Below are 18,758 nucleotides of genomic sequence, written 5' to 3' on the forward strand. Positions count from 1 at the left end.
CCAGAACTTTAAAACTTATCAATCCTTTGAATAGTTATGGTTTTATACAGGGGTGTAGAATTTCCTGGCACTTAAGAAAAAGAGACTCGGGTGGGGGTGAACACGTTTTGGAAAGATCTTCGATGTGCAGCAACATCTACACTGCATGTTTTTGTATTACGAAAGTATAGATTCTAATTCCATCAGACACCGCATGTTACTTTCCGAAGCACTGAAACTGAGATTGCGATGCACTTTTGTAAGACAGTCATAGTTCATGTCACATGATCTCTCCAGCCGACAACAGCGGATATTCAGAGTATAGGACAAGTGATGTAGTCAGCCAACAGAAACATCACTGTTAAGTAGCGAGAAAAACACAAACAGGAAAAGTTAATGGTTTAAAGTAATACACACAGTGTTGCTACAAGAAAAGCAAAGCTTTCATACATAATATTGTCTCGAAGATTAATAAGCTACAAGAGAAGCTAAGCTTTCACATATAATGTTCATCTTTCTTGTGCGTGTTACACTTTAAGATACATCACACAAATGTGCCAGTAATTTTTTTTTTAAATACTGGCAAATCTCTGATGTTCTGGGCTCAAAATTCTTCTAAATAGCTCGTCATGAAAGAGTTGATCTTTAAATGTGAGTCAAATGCTCCATGGTTTAAGAAATTCATCGTACATTCACATACATAGTTCATCTTGTGGAAAAGGAAAATTATTTTGAAAATAACGCTTTTCAAACTACTATTCGCAGTATTTTCCAGCAGTTGCCAGAGAGGGCCAGATAAGAGGCGTCACTACGCTTGCGCAGCTATGATAACGTAGGAAGCCCGCATGTTCGTACATGTGAAACATTAAAAGATCTTACATTATATCATAAAAGAATCAAGACATCAGAGGATACTCCAAGAGTGTTAGAATTAAAATTCATAATTTGCCTTAAAGTGCATATTCGTATGTCCAGATTCCCAATGAAGTACGCCTCGACCTGATATTAAGCTTTTCGGTGTGGTTTTCGGGATGTAAATTTTCTTGGAGTACCAGTACTGTAGAGATGGGTCGAGCTCGTTCATTCCCGTGAACTACTTCATTCATTTCACTCTTTGCCGTGAAGCGTTCAAATGAAGTAGTTCATTCATGAAGTACGGGAGGCTGGCGAAGTTGCCCAGTTCGTCGCTCAGCCGCGGCTACACTCACTTCGCCTCGCTCGTACAATAAAGCTTCGTAATACTTCATAATTTTACCAACAGATGGCCGAACTATGCAGTATCGTGAACGCAACGTTTTACGCTCTTACAGTGTCTGAGAGTTAAATAGAGCATGGTCAAACGGGACAAAGGAAAGATAAACAGAGAAACCTGTCACATATAAAGAAGGGATTACATTTAATCTTGCTCAACATTTTCTCATGAAGCGCCCAAAAAAGTCTTTATCCGCCAAGTGAAACCTTATTTGTTGTATTCATGGACTGAAAACTAGGGCTACCAACGAAATGCTGTCCAATTTTGTTCCTTTTAAAATTTAAACCAAAATAGAATGAGTATGTTTACCACTGTTACAAAGTCTATATACCTACGTTAAGTAATTATTCAGAAGTTTTCCTGTAGATTTTATTTTTGTTGAGAATAATAACCCTCCAAATTCAAAACGTAAACTGTCACCTGTAGTCATTGGTACGATTTCAGGTAAAATCCCTCTTTATATTCTTTGGAAAGCAGTTTTTGTGTCTGTTCACTCTTATACAATGGCTAGCAACTCGCGATCGCGTAAAAGTAGTGAAATTTGGGGTTTCTTCGCCGATTTAGGTGATGGGAAAGCAAAGTGCAATTATTGTTCTAAGTGTATTTCATATAAAGGAGGAAATACATTTAATCTAGCGCGTCATGAACGAGTGCTGCATCCAACAGTGTCATTGTCAGTCAGACGCTTAGCGCCCCCTGCTCCTGCATCTTCTGATATTTCTTGGATAAAAAACCCGTACAATCCGGAACTAACATCAGCTAATGCCAGAAGCGAACAGCAGTTGGTGCCAGAAAATAACAGTACCACTTCAGTATCAGAAAGCAGACCTCCATATCACGGAACATTACCCATGTATTTTCCGAAACCTCTTTCTAACAAAAGAAATCAGGAGATAGATTTCGCACTTCTGCAGACTGTTGTAAAGGATTATTTGCCCTTCAACATGGTGGAAAGCAAACATTTCCAAAGTTTTGTAGGCAAACTGAATGGTGCTTACAGAATGCCATCTCGGAAGACCATTTCCAATACGTTGCTACAGCAACAGTACGCCATGATGAAAGAAATTGTGAGAGCCAAAATTAATTCTGCGGAAGCGGTTGTGCTGACAATGGATGGGTGGACCTCAACAACAAATGAGAGTTATTTGTCGGTGACAGCACACTACGTTAAAGACCTGGAGCTGGCGTCTTCCCTCCTACAGTGCTTTAAATACGACGAAAGGCACACGTCAGAAAAACTCTCGGAAGAACTGCTACGTGTCACAAGGGAATGGGGCATTCAAGAAAAAGTCGTCTGTGTTGTCAGCGACAATGCTGCTAACATTGTGGCAGCTATAAGACTCACAGCCTGGAAACACATCCCCTGCTTTGCGCACACACTCAATTTAATTGTTCAGAATGGGCTTCCGCACATTCAACCCATTCTGAATAAAGTAAAAAAAATTGTTGAATTTTTTAAAAGAAGTTCGCAGGCCTGCACGAAACTGAAAAAGATGCAGGAACAGTTAAAAGAGCCAGTTCTGACACTAAAACAGGACACTGTTACAAGATGGAATTCAACCTATGATATGCTGCGAAGAATAATCGAGGTTAAGAATTCCCTAATGACAGTTATCACTCTGAATTATCCAGATCTTCCAAATCTGACTGCAGAGGACATTGCAAGTGTAACACAAGCCTGTGACCTGTTGAAAGTTTTCAAAGATTGCACTGAGGAAATGTCAAGTGAAAATGTTGTCACTGCTTCTAAAGTTATACTACTTAGTCGCTCGTTGAACAAATGGTGTTGCAGGTTTGTTAATAACACTGAAATTTATGTAGACGTGCAACAGATGGCCGAAAAGTTAGCTGAAGACCTAAAACGACGATTTAGAAATATAGAGGAAAATTCCATTTTCGCGGAAGCAACTGCATTGGATCCCTGGTGCAAATTACATGGTTTTTCTGATAAAAATTCTGCTGAGAAGGTGAAATTAAACCTGATCAGGCACTGTGAGAAATTTGTGACGAACACATCCACTGCTACTGCAACAATCTCAGTTCCAACCACTGGATCAACTTCCAGTCTCTGGCTCGAATTTGATGAAGTGTTTTCCAGGCTGCAGAGTAATCCACACCCGAGAGCTGCTGCAATAGTGGAAGTGGACAAATATTTACAAGAGCCCCTGCTACAGAGACAAGGCAATCCACTTCAGTGGTGGTCTGAACGGGTGTCAGTATACCCCTCGCTCTTTGAACTTGCAAAAATACGACTGTGTATTGTCGCAACCTCCACGCCGTGTGAAAGAGTGTTTTCGAAGGCAGGACACCTTATAACTGACAGAAGAAATCGCCTGACAGGGAAAAAAGTGGAACAAATTATGTTTTTAAATGGAAATCTCTGAAGATTCACCAAATCCGTTGATGTTTATTCATAAACATATATGTGTATTTTTTTTAAATTTAATTAGGACAATCCTCAAATTGACATTTAGTGTAATTTTTTCAATAATGTGGACGAGATAAACATTCCTACATGAACGATTATCTTTCAAGCGTGGATTCCACGTATGCTTCAGTTCCAGACTCACAAGGTAAGCATTTTATTTTCATGTTGGCTGTGCGTGCTCACACAGCCAGCCTCTTCTTTTGTATTTTAATATTCATTTGTCTGCAAGTGCTGCCAACGGTAGCTTACCCGTAGATGCGAAGTATAGCTCCACAAATAGTCGCTGGTAATGATGTCAGCACTGCAGGAAGCAGCTGACGCTACCTTCCCCTTGCCCCTCATCCCCTGTACCCCTCCTAACCCTATCGTTCCCCAGAAACACCGCGCCATTCGTCGACAGGCAGTAGAGGGAGGACTGAAGTGAAGGGAGAATGAGTGACGTAGCGCCGATGTACTGGGGGAGGGAGAGGGGAAGAGAGTGAGTGAACTAGAAAAAAGTGTGGAGTGTGCTATCTGTGAAGAGTTTGAAGTACCAGTTCATTGAAATTGAGTGGTTAGTTCACACTTCACTGGAGTGAAGCGTTCATTTGAACGACTCATTCACGAGCTCCCCATCACTACAGTACTGAATTACCTCATGTTTGGTATAATGCCATACATGCTAGAAGATGACAACGTAAACTTGAAATGCAGCGGACGGTTGAAACTAGCAAACAGTGTGGGATTAAATGCCTCGTTTCAAATAAATTGACTGCCTTAGCGGTAAATATTAATAAAAGGCAAATTTCTTTAGCAAACTGACAAATATAACTTCATTGTTCTGCAAGGCGATTAATGCTTGACTGTCAGATAGTTGGAAATAAAATCTAAAACTAATAACATATTTTAGCCTTCCGTAATTATGTGAATGTGTTTTAATTCACTCGATAGCTCCCAGCCACAGAAATCCGTCTTGTTTTCATTTAATGTGAGAGCAATAAATGAAGAGGAAAGAGCAAAATCACTACATGTACATACGGTTCACGTGGAGACCAGTAAAGACAAGAGACAAGCAAGACAGTGAACATTTCTTCAATCCTTAGGTCCTAGTGTTTTCTCTCTCTAATTTAGCTACAGCTTTACATGGTGTGCTTTCCTTTCTGCGAAAGAATCTATTACCTCATCAAAGTTCGTCCAATGTTTTGCTACGGTGAAAAATTGAAATGTCGTCTAATACCGGAAAAGCTGTTAATACAAATACAAGACTGGTGTGGTTTCTCGATCTGACTATGTCTATTTTGTGACAGTCTGCTAGATAAAACAAAATAGGCCTTTCTAATATTTCAGCAACTGTAACACACACCAAATAAGCAAGACTGTTTTGGCAATAATGGTCATTTTTATTTTTTGTAACACAACAAAATACATTTCATTCATACGCTCCCGGTTCTCAAGTATGAGAGCGAAACGTAGTAGTACGAAATTTTTGTATAAATTTGGAATCGTCATATTCACTATTTGTGTGAAGTCCCCATTTCTCTGGGTAGCATGTGGCTGCTTGCTGCTACTGCTTACACAGCCAACAGCCACATTTTTGAAGCCAGAATCGGGAGAAGGTACTACTCATATGCGAATCAGCTGCGCATGCGCATGAGGCCGCTTGTAACTGCTCAAATGAATCTAATATAAACAGTTGTGACGTCACGCTCATCGGAGGCAATCTATCGCTATGAAGCATTGCATAGTCTTCCTAAAGCCTTTGACACATTTTGCTATTGGCAGACACTTGTGTGAGCACAGTTTTTTTATATAGCGCATTTCATTTGCAATTTAAGTTTTATTTTCGTTTTTTCTCTCATTCATGTTTTATTGCTGCAGTATTATTCTGCAGTAGCGGGATACAGTAATATCCTTTGTTAGAGTATCTGCTCTTACCAGTCACAATTCCAAAATTTAGCTAAAACAATGAAAAATTACCGGGTTTTTCCCGGATCTCCAGTTGTCCCAGGTCGTATACGCCCTGCATTATTTAGCTTTCCACTGTTCCATGTTCTACCTCATTAAATGCGCTTTTCCTTTCTCTTACTCTCAATCCAGCATTAGTTCTCACACTATTCTCCAATTACCTCTGAACTGAAGTTGGCATAGCCAAAGTATTATATTTGGAACCCCACTCTCTCTTACATGCTTCCCCTTTAATCTTTGTCTCATTTTAACCTCACATCTAGTGGGTAGTTCCTCTCAACCTGGGAGCTGAGTGCCCCACTCCTCCTTTCCAACAAGCTATCACTCTCTTTTCTGAGGATGAAACTAATAGTTTCGTAATATTTTAATACTTTCTTTTCCTACTTTTAGATGTGACTATCAACATGATATGGAATTCACCCACTGAAAGTAAATACCAGAGCCAGTCACTCAGCCTCCTTGTAATTTTACGGTTTTCCAAAGTGAATTTTCCTTTGACGTAATTTATCACTTTTCCGACATTATTTCTTAACAGCTATGTCTTGATTGTTGCTGTATTACCTTTTTTGTGCTTTTGCTCATTTTAATTTTTAATTTATATTGTATTCCCTTTTTCTTGAGCACAAGATTACTGAATCCGAAGACAGCATTTGGTTAATACTGAAATTAGATCTTCACATTTTCACCACAACACAAAATCCTGTGCAAGCGGAACGTATCACTCATTTCCAGTGCAAAGAAAAGGGCACAGAGATGTGGCAACAGTCACTGTGGTGTAAAAGTAGTTGGTATTTATGGTGACACAGGTTCCGAGTTAAGGATATTATTTTTGTCAATATCAACATACAGTAAACATGTGACAGTTTCTACCACTCTGAGTGACTACGTCATTGTTATAGTCACCGTGTTTCATTTCACTGACACATTTGTAGAGCAAGTATCATTACCGAATATATAAATGCTAATATATTTAGATGATTCCAGTTTCTATAGCATGAAATGCCTCAGCATTCCATTACTTCTGTGCCATTTCTGGTTTCATAGACATTCCATTTGAAGCCCAGAGTTCACATATCATGGTTACTCTGCAAGAGGGTCTTTCAGTTTACTCCCAAAACACCATGCCAATTCATGGAGCAATCAATTTTATACAGACCTCACTTCATGCAAATCTTGCAAGACCCCTCTAAAACACAATTTGCAGTTGTGTAAATGTTGAATTATGCAGTGCTGCTGACAACAGGGCATGTGAATCTGAAACCAAAAGCTTGTTCTAAACCAGTGTTTCCCTACCCACGGGGCGTGGCACACCTGTCGGCCAAGGCAACATGGCAATGAGCCATGAGCACTAGTCAAGAGTCAAAGACAAGACAAAACTATCAGGAACTTCAGGGGTTACACTCTTCAGTTGCCAAGGTCAGCAAGTAAACAATGTAAGAAGAGTTGAAATGCTTGCCAGTTCTTTTTTACTTTGAAAATGACCAACATTGTGTGCCACTAGGCAGCTGAAAGACTACAAATGCACCTCTACAGCCTGCGCTACATGGCTGGCTCGTGGCCTTGGTTGGCTGTTCCAGGCATGAACACAAAATGTGCCACATCTGATAGTAATTTGTCAAGTGGGTAGTTTTTTAAGACACAACTGTACAGAAGAAAAACTTGCTTGAATTTTGCTCCTTCAATATCCTGCCACAAGAAGAAGGAAGAACGATTGGCATTTTACGTCATACCCATGGTTACGATTATGAGCGACGGAGCCTTGCTTCTATTTCTTACTATTGGAGAAGGAGGAAGCAACCAACCCGAGATTTGCATGGAGCGACCTGGGTGATAGCAGAAAACTTGTATCTTGGTGGCGCGACCAGAGAATTGAACCCAGGTCTCTCAAATGCGAGTTGAGGGCGTTCGCCTGTACACTTCTTCACTCAGGCCCCATGGAGATATTGCTGAATTACTATTCACTGTGACACCAGACAAGCTTTTTGAGAATCTATCTATATCTATGTCTTCAAATGTACTCTTTTTGAAAAATAAGAACAAGAATAGATGGAATGTAGATAGTGGTTCAAATGGCTCTAAGCACTAAGGGACTTAACATCTGAGGTCATCAGTCCCCTAGACTTACAGCTACTTATTCCTCACTAAACTAAGAACATCACACATATCGATGCCCGAGGCAGGATTCGAACCTGCGACTGTAGCAGCAGCGCGGTTCCGGACTGAAGTGCCTAGAACCATTCAGCCACAGTGGCCGCCTGTAGATAGTGATTTGAGGCTAAAATTAACCAGTTTTAATCCAGACACTGACTCACTCGTGGGTGACAAACAATGTCAAATTCCACCGAGTTCTTTTTAACACTGACCATTCAATTTTGAAATTTCATCTAAGTGGGACAGCTAAGTGAATATACAACAACATTTTCTTTATAAGAAAAACACAAATATTTCTGAAACCTATTCGTACAATACATTATACTAATTTGGTGTGTCCCTCATAAGTGTGCATATGTTACTTTTATATTTCAGTACCAGAATTCTAAGCTTTTTTACGCATTCCAATATCCCTATTAATCTAACGTCAGGTTCTTTTATAGCACTGAATAAGCAAAGACTTTTGGTAGCAAATATATTGGGGCTTATGAAACAATAAGCTGATGAGCACTGAGCGAATTTAACATCCAATATCACGAAGTAAATGCAGCAAGTGGAATGCTAGAAACGTGAACAAACATGATATATTTAAAAACAACTGTTGGATTTTATTTAAGCCATATTTGGTGTTGCAACCACAAGTTTAATCCAATTGTATATATTTCAGGGAAATTTATCAAGTTCAGCCGTAAGTAATTGAAGCCCTTTATGACCAGTAGGACATATGGATTATACCAAAGCATCTCCTTTCCAGTGCTCACAGGAACTGTGCTGTGATGTGCAGTTGGGTTTACAAACTGTTGGTAGCCAACATCCCCACTGAATGGGGCCAGATGCCCAGATTTTCGATACACTGTTTCCTACTTATATACTGTTCAGCATATGCATTCAGTCCTAAATTACCAATAAAGTGGTTGAATGGGTTTGGCTTTAAGTACACAAACTATGTCTTTATGTTTCTATTAACTATTTTCTTTCCCCTCAATGAGAATACGTACTGAGGTCGTCAAAATGTATGTGTGTGTGTGTGTTTTTTTTTTTAAATATTCTCCTATGAGTCAACAGTGAACAATATCATTGTGTTGTGTGGAACTGCTGATTATGGTGATCAATGTGACCAAGTGTCTTCATGCTTTGCTTTTTGAAGCCAACTTTCAGAGGGACAAAATATGAAATGCAACCTGGTGACAAGCATTCTTTAAAAAAAAAAAAAAAAACACACAAATTAGCAGAGTTCCAGACTAGATGCCACTGCAGGTGGTACGTAAACACCTACCAGTAAAGAGTACAAGAATACAATGTATACAATGCATTAAAGCAAGAGATAAAAACTAATATCACACGCAGTTATAACTAAGAGCCATTATGTATCCATCCTTGCCCAGAAATGTTTCACAGGTCTTGACCTTTTAAAAATTAAATTACACTACCCTACTATTAAGGCTTAAACAGGGTCAACTCATTTTCCTCATAAAACAGTTTCCTAAATTTATTTAATCTCATGTCTAATGAGATATACATGACACGCATAAAATAATGTTAAACTGTAAACAGTGGTGGAAAATTACAGACTCTGCCTTACTCATTAAGCATCCAAGAAAATGTACCACATTGCAACAATGCGGGATACAGAAATTTTTTCTTGAGAAGGTTAAGAAGTGTCTTTCTGAAGGCCAGGAATAGGTGGCATTTGTATTTCTTCTTTCTAAAGGAGAAAAAGAGGATAGTAAAGGGGTTTTCCTCTTGCAGCACTAACATCCTGATACACTTAGCTTTGCATAGCCATTTACACAACAGAATATATTGAAGGAATCGCAGATTTTTCCATTGTGATGACTTGCAATGTCTGACAAATGCAAGCACTGAGTATACAAATCTTTTTGAAATAATGATGCAAATACATATCTTTCGGAGGTCATTATTACTATAGAACACGAGTGTTATTTGGTTTATAGTACTGACTACTTTCAGAGTACAAAATATTCTATTCTGCTTGAGCTGTATGCCAAAATAAAATAGCTTGCATATAAGTTGGGGAAAGGAATTTGCAGATGAAGAATAAAGTTGTATTGCAGTCTCATACAAGAGTGCATTCTGCCCACACGTAATCTGGAATTTTGACCATGACACCATCTTATCTTAAAACAACAAAACAATATGTACATACTGCACATTGGTATTCTTCTCCTCAAACGGTATTCTGTCCAACAGTACTGTATAGATTGCCCTTTGATATTCATTGTATTTGACAGGATCTTTTTCAAATACTTCATATGTTTGCGATTCCAGATTGTCCATCAAAGGCTGAAGAGGACACTGTAAGTAATCTTCATAGCCACGGGCATAAGCTGTCAAGGCATCTGTGTGCAACATCGTCTGTAAAAGTATAAAACAGTCTTAGAGAACAACTATGTAATAGATCAACACTAAAAATAAAGGTTTGGCACAATCAATGAATGTTCATACAAATGTTTCCAGTTGCTTAGCACAATCATGATTCATCTGATTCTCGTGTACACGCCTGTAACGCTACTTCTGTTGAAACAACATTGTAAACACTGCAGCTAACTCTACATACAGCTGGATATGCCTCATTAGCTACAAGACATGCCACTGATGGACCCTCAGCCTAAAAAAAGGCAACCACAGAAAATTACTCAGTAGCACAGGGTGTCATCTTGCTCATACCCTCTAAAATATAGAATGTGGGAACTACATCGTGGTTATGAGTTGCCCCGAACTACAAAATGAGGTACGCCAAAGTCAAACCCAAAGGCTGGTTTTTGCACCACAATGCTTTGCTAGGTGTGGTCCCAAATGAGGCATTGTGTCTTTGCTCTCCATCATTCATTGAACTTACCCAACCAGTAATGGAAGGGGAGTGTAGAGCTGAATGTTGATTCTGAACCATGCTGCAAATTTGCAGATTTTTTTTCCCCTCTCCCCATGTGTTCAAATTATTTGCCTGAGTTGAAAACAGTGAGATAAATCCTAGCACCAACTGATGACTGAACCCCAGAACTCTGGATTTTTAATCTGACACATACCCAGTGAGAATAAGAGAAAATACATTCCCACTACACAGTAATATGGAAAACTGAGCTGATCTGAATTATATGGGATGCAAAAGCCAGACAAAAGGACAAAATCCTATGCAATTGCAGTGAACATATTTTCCAAGCTCAAACAAGTTGAACAACAAAACAAAAAAACCTATATCAATATTGGAGCATCATCAAACAGAAAATTCCACGAACAAGTGAGCAAACTGATGGAACCATAACAGAACAGATGAATTATGAAAATTTTAGCAAAAAGAGAGTGAACCATTGAATGCTACAAATGTCCCTGCTGCTTTCTGTGGAGAGCGCAGCTTCGTTGTTGCCTCCATACTATGGCATGCACTGAGACACTGAGTTCCAACTGCTAGCTGTGAACACATTTTGCTACACGGTCTGGTTCCTCTGTGCTGAATATTTCTGGAGGACTTGGCATGACAATTTCGTCTGCCACTCAGGATTTCATGGCCCCGAATACACAATACAGTTGACTCTTGACTATGTGGTCTAACGTGATGAGAAGTCAAGCTGGGTAACAAAAAAGCTGTATAGACCATAGTACTGCAATTAGCTCTTCCGACCCCAGCTGTGTCATGAGAAACTTTATTTTATGTCAAGACCTGATTTTATTAACATTTTCTGACGTCTTACATATCATCCATTTTGGACTCCTTAATTAAAAACACAAAGCACCGCACAAATCAACAGTTTTAACAATGCACATAGTTTCAACGTTTGATACTCAACTGAAGAAGCAAAGAACATAGTGTTTCCAACAGAACTGCTCTCTACGTGTGTTCATGTTTGTTTGTGAGCACTGGTATAAAGAGGGCTTCAAGTATAGTTCGTTGAAGAGGGTTCAGTAATTTATTGAATATTAAAAATACTGTATGTACCTTACACCTGCAATTCCAGATCTGCTACAAGTGCAAAAGATGCATAAAACATTTTGAACAGCTACACAGCACTATATCCAGCACCTGCTCGGTAAAGCTTTGAAAAAGTGCAGTACATACAATAAATTAACCTTTATTTTGCCAGTAAGAGTTATTATGATATTTTAACGAAGTACACAAATAGAAACAAGCCAGATAGTTGACGCACTACTGTAAAAGTTACTCTAATAATTTAAACTCCTCTAGAAATGAATCACTGCATGGACAAAAACACACGTGTCAATATTGTTGTATGACAAGGAATTACAACTGTCCTAGCATTTCGCGCAGGTGAGCAGACAGCCAATAAAAGGCTTCTTATCCCATTTTACGAAAACTATTTGGTGAGTAAATTTGATTATTTCACATATAAAAGCATGATATCTTCACTTGATAAAGAACTGAATTACTTTCCATTATTAGTCTTAGTTAGTGTGCTCATAACGAAGTAAAGCATTGCATGATATTTTACAGAGTTTAAGTTCAGTGCATAGGCCTTGTGTACGGTATGTTTTACGTCACTGATTGCAGTGAATGAAATGTAACAAATATATCGAAATTGTGTTTAAAACTAACAGCAGAATGATATATACCACCACTCTCAAGATATCGGTTCTTATATCCATGGGAGGGTTGCGCAAATTGCGCCCACCGATCTTTGCATATAAAATTAGAATCGTGTGGTTCTAACACCCATCGTATTTCATAAGTGGTTCAAGATACCAAAACAAGGCTTTTGCAAATTTTTTCAATGGAGAGATGTACATCTTTCAACAGCATTATCATATCCAGTCAAAAAAGAATACTGTGACATTGAACACACTAGTATTTACAATATTCTTTGTGGGGCTTTCAGCTGTAATCTAACTTATTTGTTGTTATGCCACAGGATGTAGTGGCTAAGCAACTAAATGTTTTAATTACTTCAGCTTCCATGAAGATCTTTCGTTTATTTACAACATTTAGAATGCCAAGCACCAGGTGTAGCTGCCTCACACTGTATGTACGATTTCTTTCTCTCTACAACCACAACGGTATGACATTTTCTCAATCAAAAAATGAAGATGAAAGCGCCCGCCAGGGTGGCCGAGCAGTTCTAAGCGCTACAGTCTGGTACCGTGCAACCACTACGGTCACAGGTTCAAATCCTGCCTTGGGCATGAATGTTTGTGATGTCCTTAGGTTAGTTAGGTTTAAGTTGTTCTAAGTTCTAGGGGACTGATGACCTCAGAAGTTAAGTCCCATAGTGCTCAGAGCCATTTGAACCATTTGAAGATGAAAGCAACAACACAAATAAGATCACAGGAGCAAAAGCAAACAGGTTGAATGATGGAATGCTGCTGAGCAGCAGAAATGCCACTACTTGGGGTGCTCTACCCAGCCACTGGTGCATCAACACATCTGGGGCACACAAAGACCCGAGCAGCTGGCCATGGTAACAGGAACACAAAGGCAGCACAAAGTGGTGTGTGTATAAATGTCTAGAGCCCCTGACGGAAGGATCAAAGGCATGCCTAAACTTATCCAAAGAACCCGGGGACAGCAGCAGTGGCGGCGGCAGGAGCACACATTAATATGTCCAGAGCAGTCAAAGAGTAAAGTATCTAAACCATGGGTTTCAATGGCAAAGATAGTGGAAATTAAGTACATTCCATTATTTTATGGACCTAATCATAATAAAAAGGTAGAATTCACTGTGAATGGCTACAGCTTTAGTTGGTTTTGCATGTATACTCCTAATTTCTAGGCCTTAACGTCCACATAAATACACAAGCATTTGGTCTCAGACTCTACAGACCAATGCCAATCAATTATACCACTGCCTCATATTCCCTCTGGCATTCCTTCCAATGTTTACAGACAATAATGTACTATCCCACTACTACTTATTACAATTATCACAAAATATACCCCAAACACTGAAATTCTTTAACTAAAAAATGTACTACGTAAGGAACACCACAGCCCACATATTTTCAACAACAAAGAAATACCTAAATAGTAGATGGTAGTGGAGTATAAAAAATTACTTATATTGACTGTAGTAAGTATCAGAATGGTCAACTGGGCAGAGATATATTAATGAAAACTGTTTAATGTGGTTGTAGCCGGAGGTTATAGAATCCTGACTCCACATTTGCTGAGTATGTATTGAGAGAAGATCATAAATAAAGTAACAAATTCATACCTTCATTTGGCAACCAATCAGTGAAAACCAAGGCTGTTGGATCCGCTGGATATCAACAAACATCTAGCATACTGTCTTCATTTAATATTAAATGGTCAAATTCAGCTTTTTACTTCCACACTCTCAGCTTCACTTAACCCTAGCAATACCAGCACACTTCCAATAATCTTAATGTTTCAATGATGTTAATACCACATGGGGGGAGGGGGTACTTAATGACCATCACAAAAAAGCTACATTAATTGTTGTTGACTTATTAACAACATACAGGGTGAGTCAAAAAGGACTTTACAACTTTGTAATTATATAGAAATTTATTGAGATAACTTACATAATCAGTATATGTGTCATTTTGTAGCAAACAACCTCAAGTTTCAGTATCCCATTCCGTCACCAGGAGCAGAAGCATAGTGCACAGTTAAAATGGCTACTTTCACTTGAATGTGTTTTGTGCCTTAGCAAACTGAAAGTGAACAGCCCTTTCTTCTTCATAGACGAAACTGTCACTGGCACAGTGTATCTGGACGTGCTTGAAAACTTTTTAATTCCACAGATCGATGAAGATGATCGAGCTGGGATGGTTCACTACCAGCAAGATGGTGCACTACCTTATTTCCTCACAGAAGTTCAATGTTTCCTTGATAATTGTTTGCCTGGTCAGTGGCCTGGCCATGAAGAGCCAATAGCACGGCCACACTGCTCTCCAGACTTGAATCCATCGGATTTCTTTCCCTGCAGTTTCATTAAAGATAGTGTGTATGTTCCACCCCTACCATACAATTTAGCTGACATGAAAAATCAAATCTATGCTGCCATTGCACAAGTTACGCTCAATTTGCTGCAACGAGTGTGGGAAGAAATTTATTACCGGTGAGATGTTTGCCACATCAAAAATGGCAGTCACATCAAACTAAAATGACACTTGTCACTTTTATGTGAAACTTGAGGTTGTTTGCTGCTAAATGGCACATCTACTGATCCCGTAAGTTTTCTCAAAAAAATCTGTATCATTCCAAAGTTGTTAAGTTCTTTTTGACTCACCCTGTACTTTCTAGAGATACTGGTATGCAACAAGAGCCAAGAATCTGGAAATACTGAATATGACATTCATTGTGAAAAGACATATCTACTACAACAGGAAGGAAACTTTATGACCACCTCAATCAGACAAATTTTTGAATTAAGTCTAACAGAAAAAATTTAAAACAAGTATGGGATATAGTAAAAAACTTGTTAAAAAATAGAAATGTATTTCAAAATTTTAAAATATAAAGTACACAACTATGTTGAAATGTTTACAAAAGGTGGGTTACAGTAACACCCCCACCCCCACCCCAAATTGGTATTGCCATGGATAAGCCTTTAATTTAGCATTTCTTTGAACAGTGTCTTTCTCACTCTGTTAATCCATTTTGCCTCTATTTTTATTGTGATTGTCAATATATTCCAAACTGCTATCTTATTTCATCACGTGTATATCACCTCTACAATGAAGTCCAATATTTCATACACATTTATATAAAGTTAACCAAAAAAATTTTCAACTATGTTAGTATTGCCACAGGTAACATTTTGCATCAAGTGATTTGTATATGAAACTGATGAAATGTATGATGAGATAAAAGAAACTATTCAGCTAGTGAAGGGAGACGAAAATTTAATAGTCATGGGTGACTGGAATTCGAGAGTAGGAAAAGGGAGAGAAGGAAACATAGTAGGTGAATATGGATTGGGGGTAAGAAATGAAAGAGGAAGCCGTCAGGTAGAATTTTGCACAGAGCATAACTTAATCATAGCTAACACTTGGTTCAAGAATCATAAAAGAAGGTTGTATACATGGAAGAATCCTGGAGATACTAGAAGGTATCAGATAGATTATATAATGGTAAGACAGAGATTTAGGAACCAGGTTTTAAATTGTAAGACATTTCCAGGGGCAGATGTGGACTCTGACCACAATCTATTGGTTATGAACTGTAGATTAAAACTAAAGAAACTGCAAAAATGTGGGAATTTAAGGAGATGGGACCTGGATAAACTGACAGAACCAGAGGTTGTAGAGGGTTTCAGGGAGAGCATTAGGGAACGATTGACAGGAATGGGGGAAAGAAATACAGTAGAAGAAGAATGGGTAGCTTTGAGGCATGAAATAGTGAAGGCAGCAGAGGATCAAGTAGGTAAAAAGACGAGGGCTAGTAGAAATCCTTGGGTAACAGAAGAAATATTGAATTTAATTGATGAAAGGTGAAAACATAAAAATGCAGTAAATGAAACAGGCAAAAAGGAATACAAACATCTCAAAAATGAGATTGACAGGAAGTGCAAAATGGCTAAGCAGGCATGGCTAGAGGACAAATGTAAGGATGTAGAGGCTTATCTCACTAGGGTAAGAGAGATACTGCCTACAAGTATATTAAAGAGACCTTTGGAGAAAAGAGAACCACTTGTATGAATATCAAGAGCTCAGCTGGAAACCCAGTTATAAGCAAAGAAGGGAAAGCAGAAAGGTGGAAGGAGTATATAGACAGTCTATACAAGGGCGATGTACTTGAGGACAATATTATGGAAATGGAAGAGAATGCAGATGAAGATGAAATACGAGATACGACACTGCGTGAAGAGTTTGACAGAGCACTGAAAGACCTGAGTCGAAACAAGGCCCCGGGAATAGACAACATTCCATTAGAACTACTGACGGCCTTCGGAGAGCCAGTCATGACAAAACTCTACCATCTGGTGAGCAAGATGTATGAGACAGGCGAAATACCCTCAGACTTCAAGAAGAATATAATAATTCCAATCCTAAAGAAAGCAGGTGTTGACAGATTTGAAAATTACCGAACTATCAGTTTAATAAACCATGGCTGCAAAATACTAACACAAATTCTTTACAGACGAATCGAAAAACTGGTAGAAGCCGACCTCAGGGAAGATCAGTTTGGATTCCGTAGAAAATACTGACCTTACGACTTATCTTAGAAGAAAGATTAAGGAAAGACCAACCTACATTTCTAGCATTTGTAGACTTAGAGAAAGCTTTTGACAATGTTGACTGGAGTACTCTCTTTCATATTCTAAAGGTGGCAGGGGTAAAATACAGGGAGCGAAAGGCTATTTACAATTTGTACAGAAACCAGATGGCAGTTATGAGAGTCGAGTGACATGAAAGGAAAGCAGTGGTTGGAAAGGGAGTGAGACAGGGTTGTAGCCTCTCCCCGATGTTATTCAATCTGTATATTGAGCAAGCAGTAAAGGAAACAAAAAACAAAAAAATTTCGGAGTAGGTATTAGAATCCATGGAGAAGAAATAAAAACTTATGAGGTTCGCCAATGACATTGTAATTTGTCAGAGACAGCAAAGGACTTGGAAGAGCAGTTGAATGGAACGGACGGTGTCTTGAAAGGAGGATAATGGAAGGTAGTCGAATTAAATCGGGTGATGCTGAGGGAATTAGATTAGGAAATGAGACACTTAAAGTAGTAAAGGAGTTTTGCTATTTGAGGAGCAAAATAACTGATGATGGTCAAAGTAGAGACGATATAAAACAGACTGGCAATGGCAAGGAAAGCGCTTCTAAAGAAAAGAAATTTGTTAACATCAAGTATGTGTCAGGAAGTCTTTTCTGAAAGTATTTGTATGGAGTTAGCCATATATGGAAGTGAAACATGGACGATAAATAGTTTGGACAAGAAGAGAATAGAAGCTTTTGAGATGTGGTGCTAAAGAATGCTGAAGATTAGATGGGTGGATTACATAACTAATGAGGAGGTATTGAATAGAATTAGGGGGAAGAGGAGCTTGTGGCACAACTTGACTAGAAGAAGGGATCGGGTGGTAGGACATGTTCTGAGGCATCAAGGAATCACAAATTTAGGATTCGAGGGCAGTGTGGAGGATAAAAATCAAAGAGAGAGATCAAGAGACGAATACACTAAGCAGATTCAGAAGCACGTAGGTTGCAGTAAGTACTGGGAGATGATGAAGCTTGCACAGGGTAGAGTAGTGTGGAGAGCTGCATCAAACCAGTCTCAGGACTGGAGACAACAACTACAACAACATCAACAACAACAACAATTTGTAAGTAGGACATTTTAGAAGTTGCACTGCATGATTGCTGAGTAAATGTCTTTCACTTATTTTATGCTGATTGTTAACGTAATTAAAACTGCTATACAGGGTATTTCCTTAAGAGCATGCGAATATGTAACAGGACATAGAGAATGTTCCACTGAGCAATTTGAGGTAGGTAACCTGGGGTCGGAGAAGCCAGTTTAAGGAGATGTGGAAGTAAACTTGTCTACTGCTTTGTCTAGTATTACTGTTCCCCAGCTTATTCACAACTAACATGCATACAAATTTACACATATTGCGCTGTTATTTACATGTGCATTCTCCATTTTCTGCAAGGAAACAACGAGGACGAGCTCGATTGCTAGAAAGTCATGATGCAGGTTTTGTTTACTTTACTTGCCCATAAGGTTGCTCTGTTGTACTGTATTTACATTTTCTCATGACAGAATGTGCTATGAATCAATGACAGACTTATTCATTACTCAGTGCTATTCAGAGATGTACAGTACAATACAATAGAGCAGTACTGGCACAGTTTCACAGAACTCACTGAGGTGCACCTTGTGTGTGGGGATGTACGTTTCAATGATTTCGCTGCTGAAAGACTGTATAGGGAACGATTTCTAATAGACATCATCCGCCACAACAAGTGTTTATTTCTCTCGATCAATGAATGCAGAAGACTGGTTCACTGAAAAGAAGAAATGAGGGACCTGGCAACATGAGGACCAATCGCACACCCCATTTTGA

General features: G+C 38.8%; 1 protein-coding gene across 2 annotated transcripts in view; it reads right to left on the reverse strand.

Annotated features, from left to right (window-relative positions):
• Positions 1–18,758, reverse strand: part of LOC126481301 (protein arginine N-methyltransferase 5) — an 88,058-nt gene that overhangs the window by 20,455 nt on the left and 48,845 nt on the right. For both annotated transcript variants that reach the window (XM_050104953.1, XM_050104952.1), the window contains exon 6: positions 9,922–10,130. In XM_050104953.1, coding sequence (XP_049960910.1) covers positions 9,922–10,130 — 209 coding nt within the window. The remainder of the gene's footprint in view (positions 1–9,921; positions 10,131–18,758) is intronic.

Source organism: Schistocerca serialis, chromosome 5 (assembly GCF_023864345.2).
Source record: "Schistocerca serialis cubense isolate TAMUIC-IGC-003099 chromosome 5, iqSchSeri2.2, whole genome shotgun sequence".
Classification (NCBI taxonomy): domain Eukaryota; kingdom Metazoa; phylum Arthropoda; class Insecta; order Orthoptera; family Acrididae; genus Schistocerca; species Schistocerca serialis.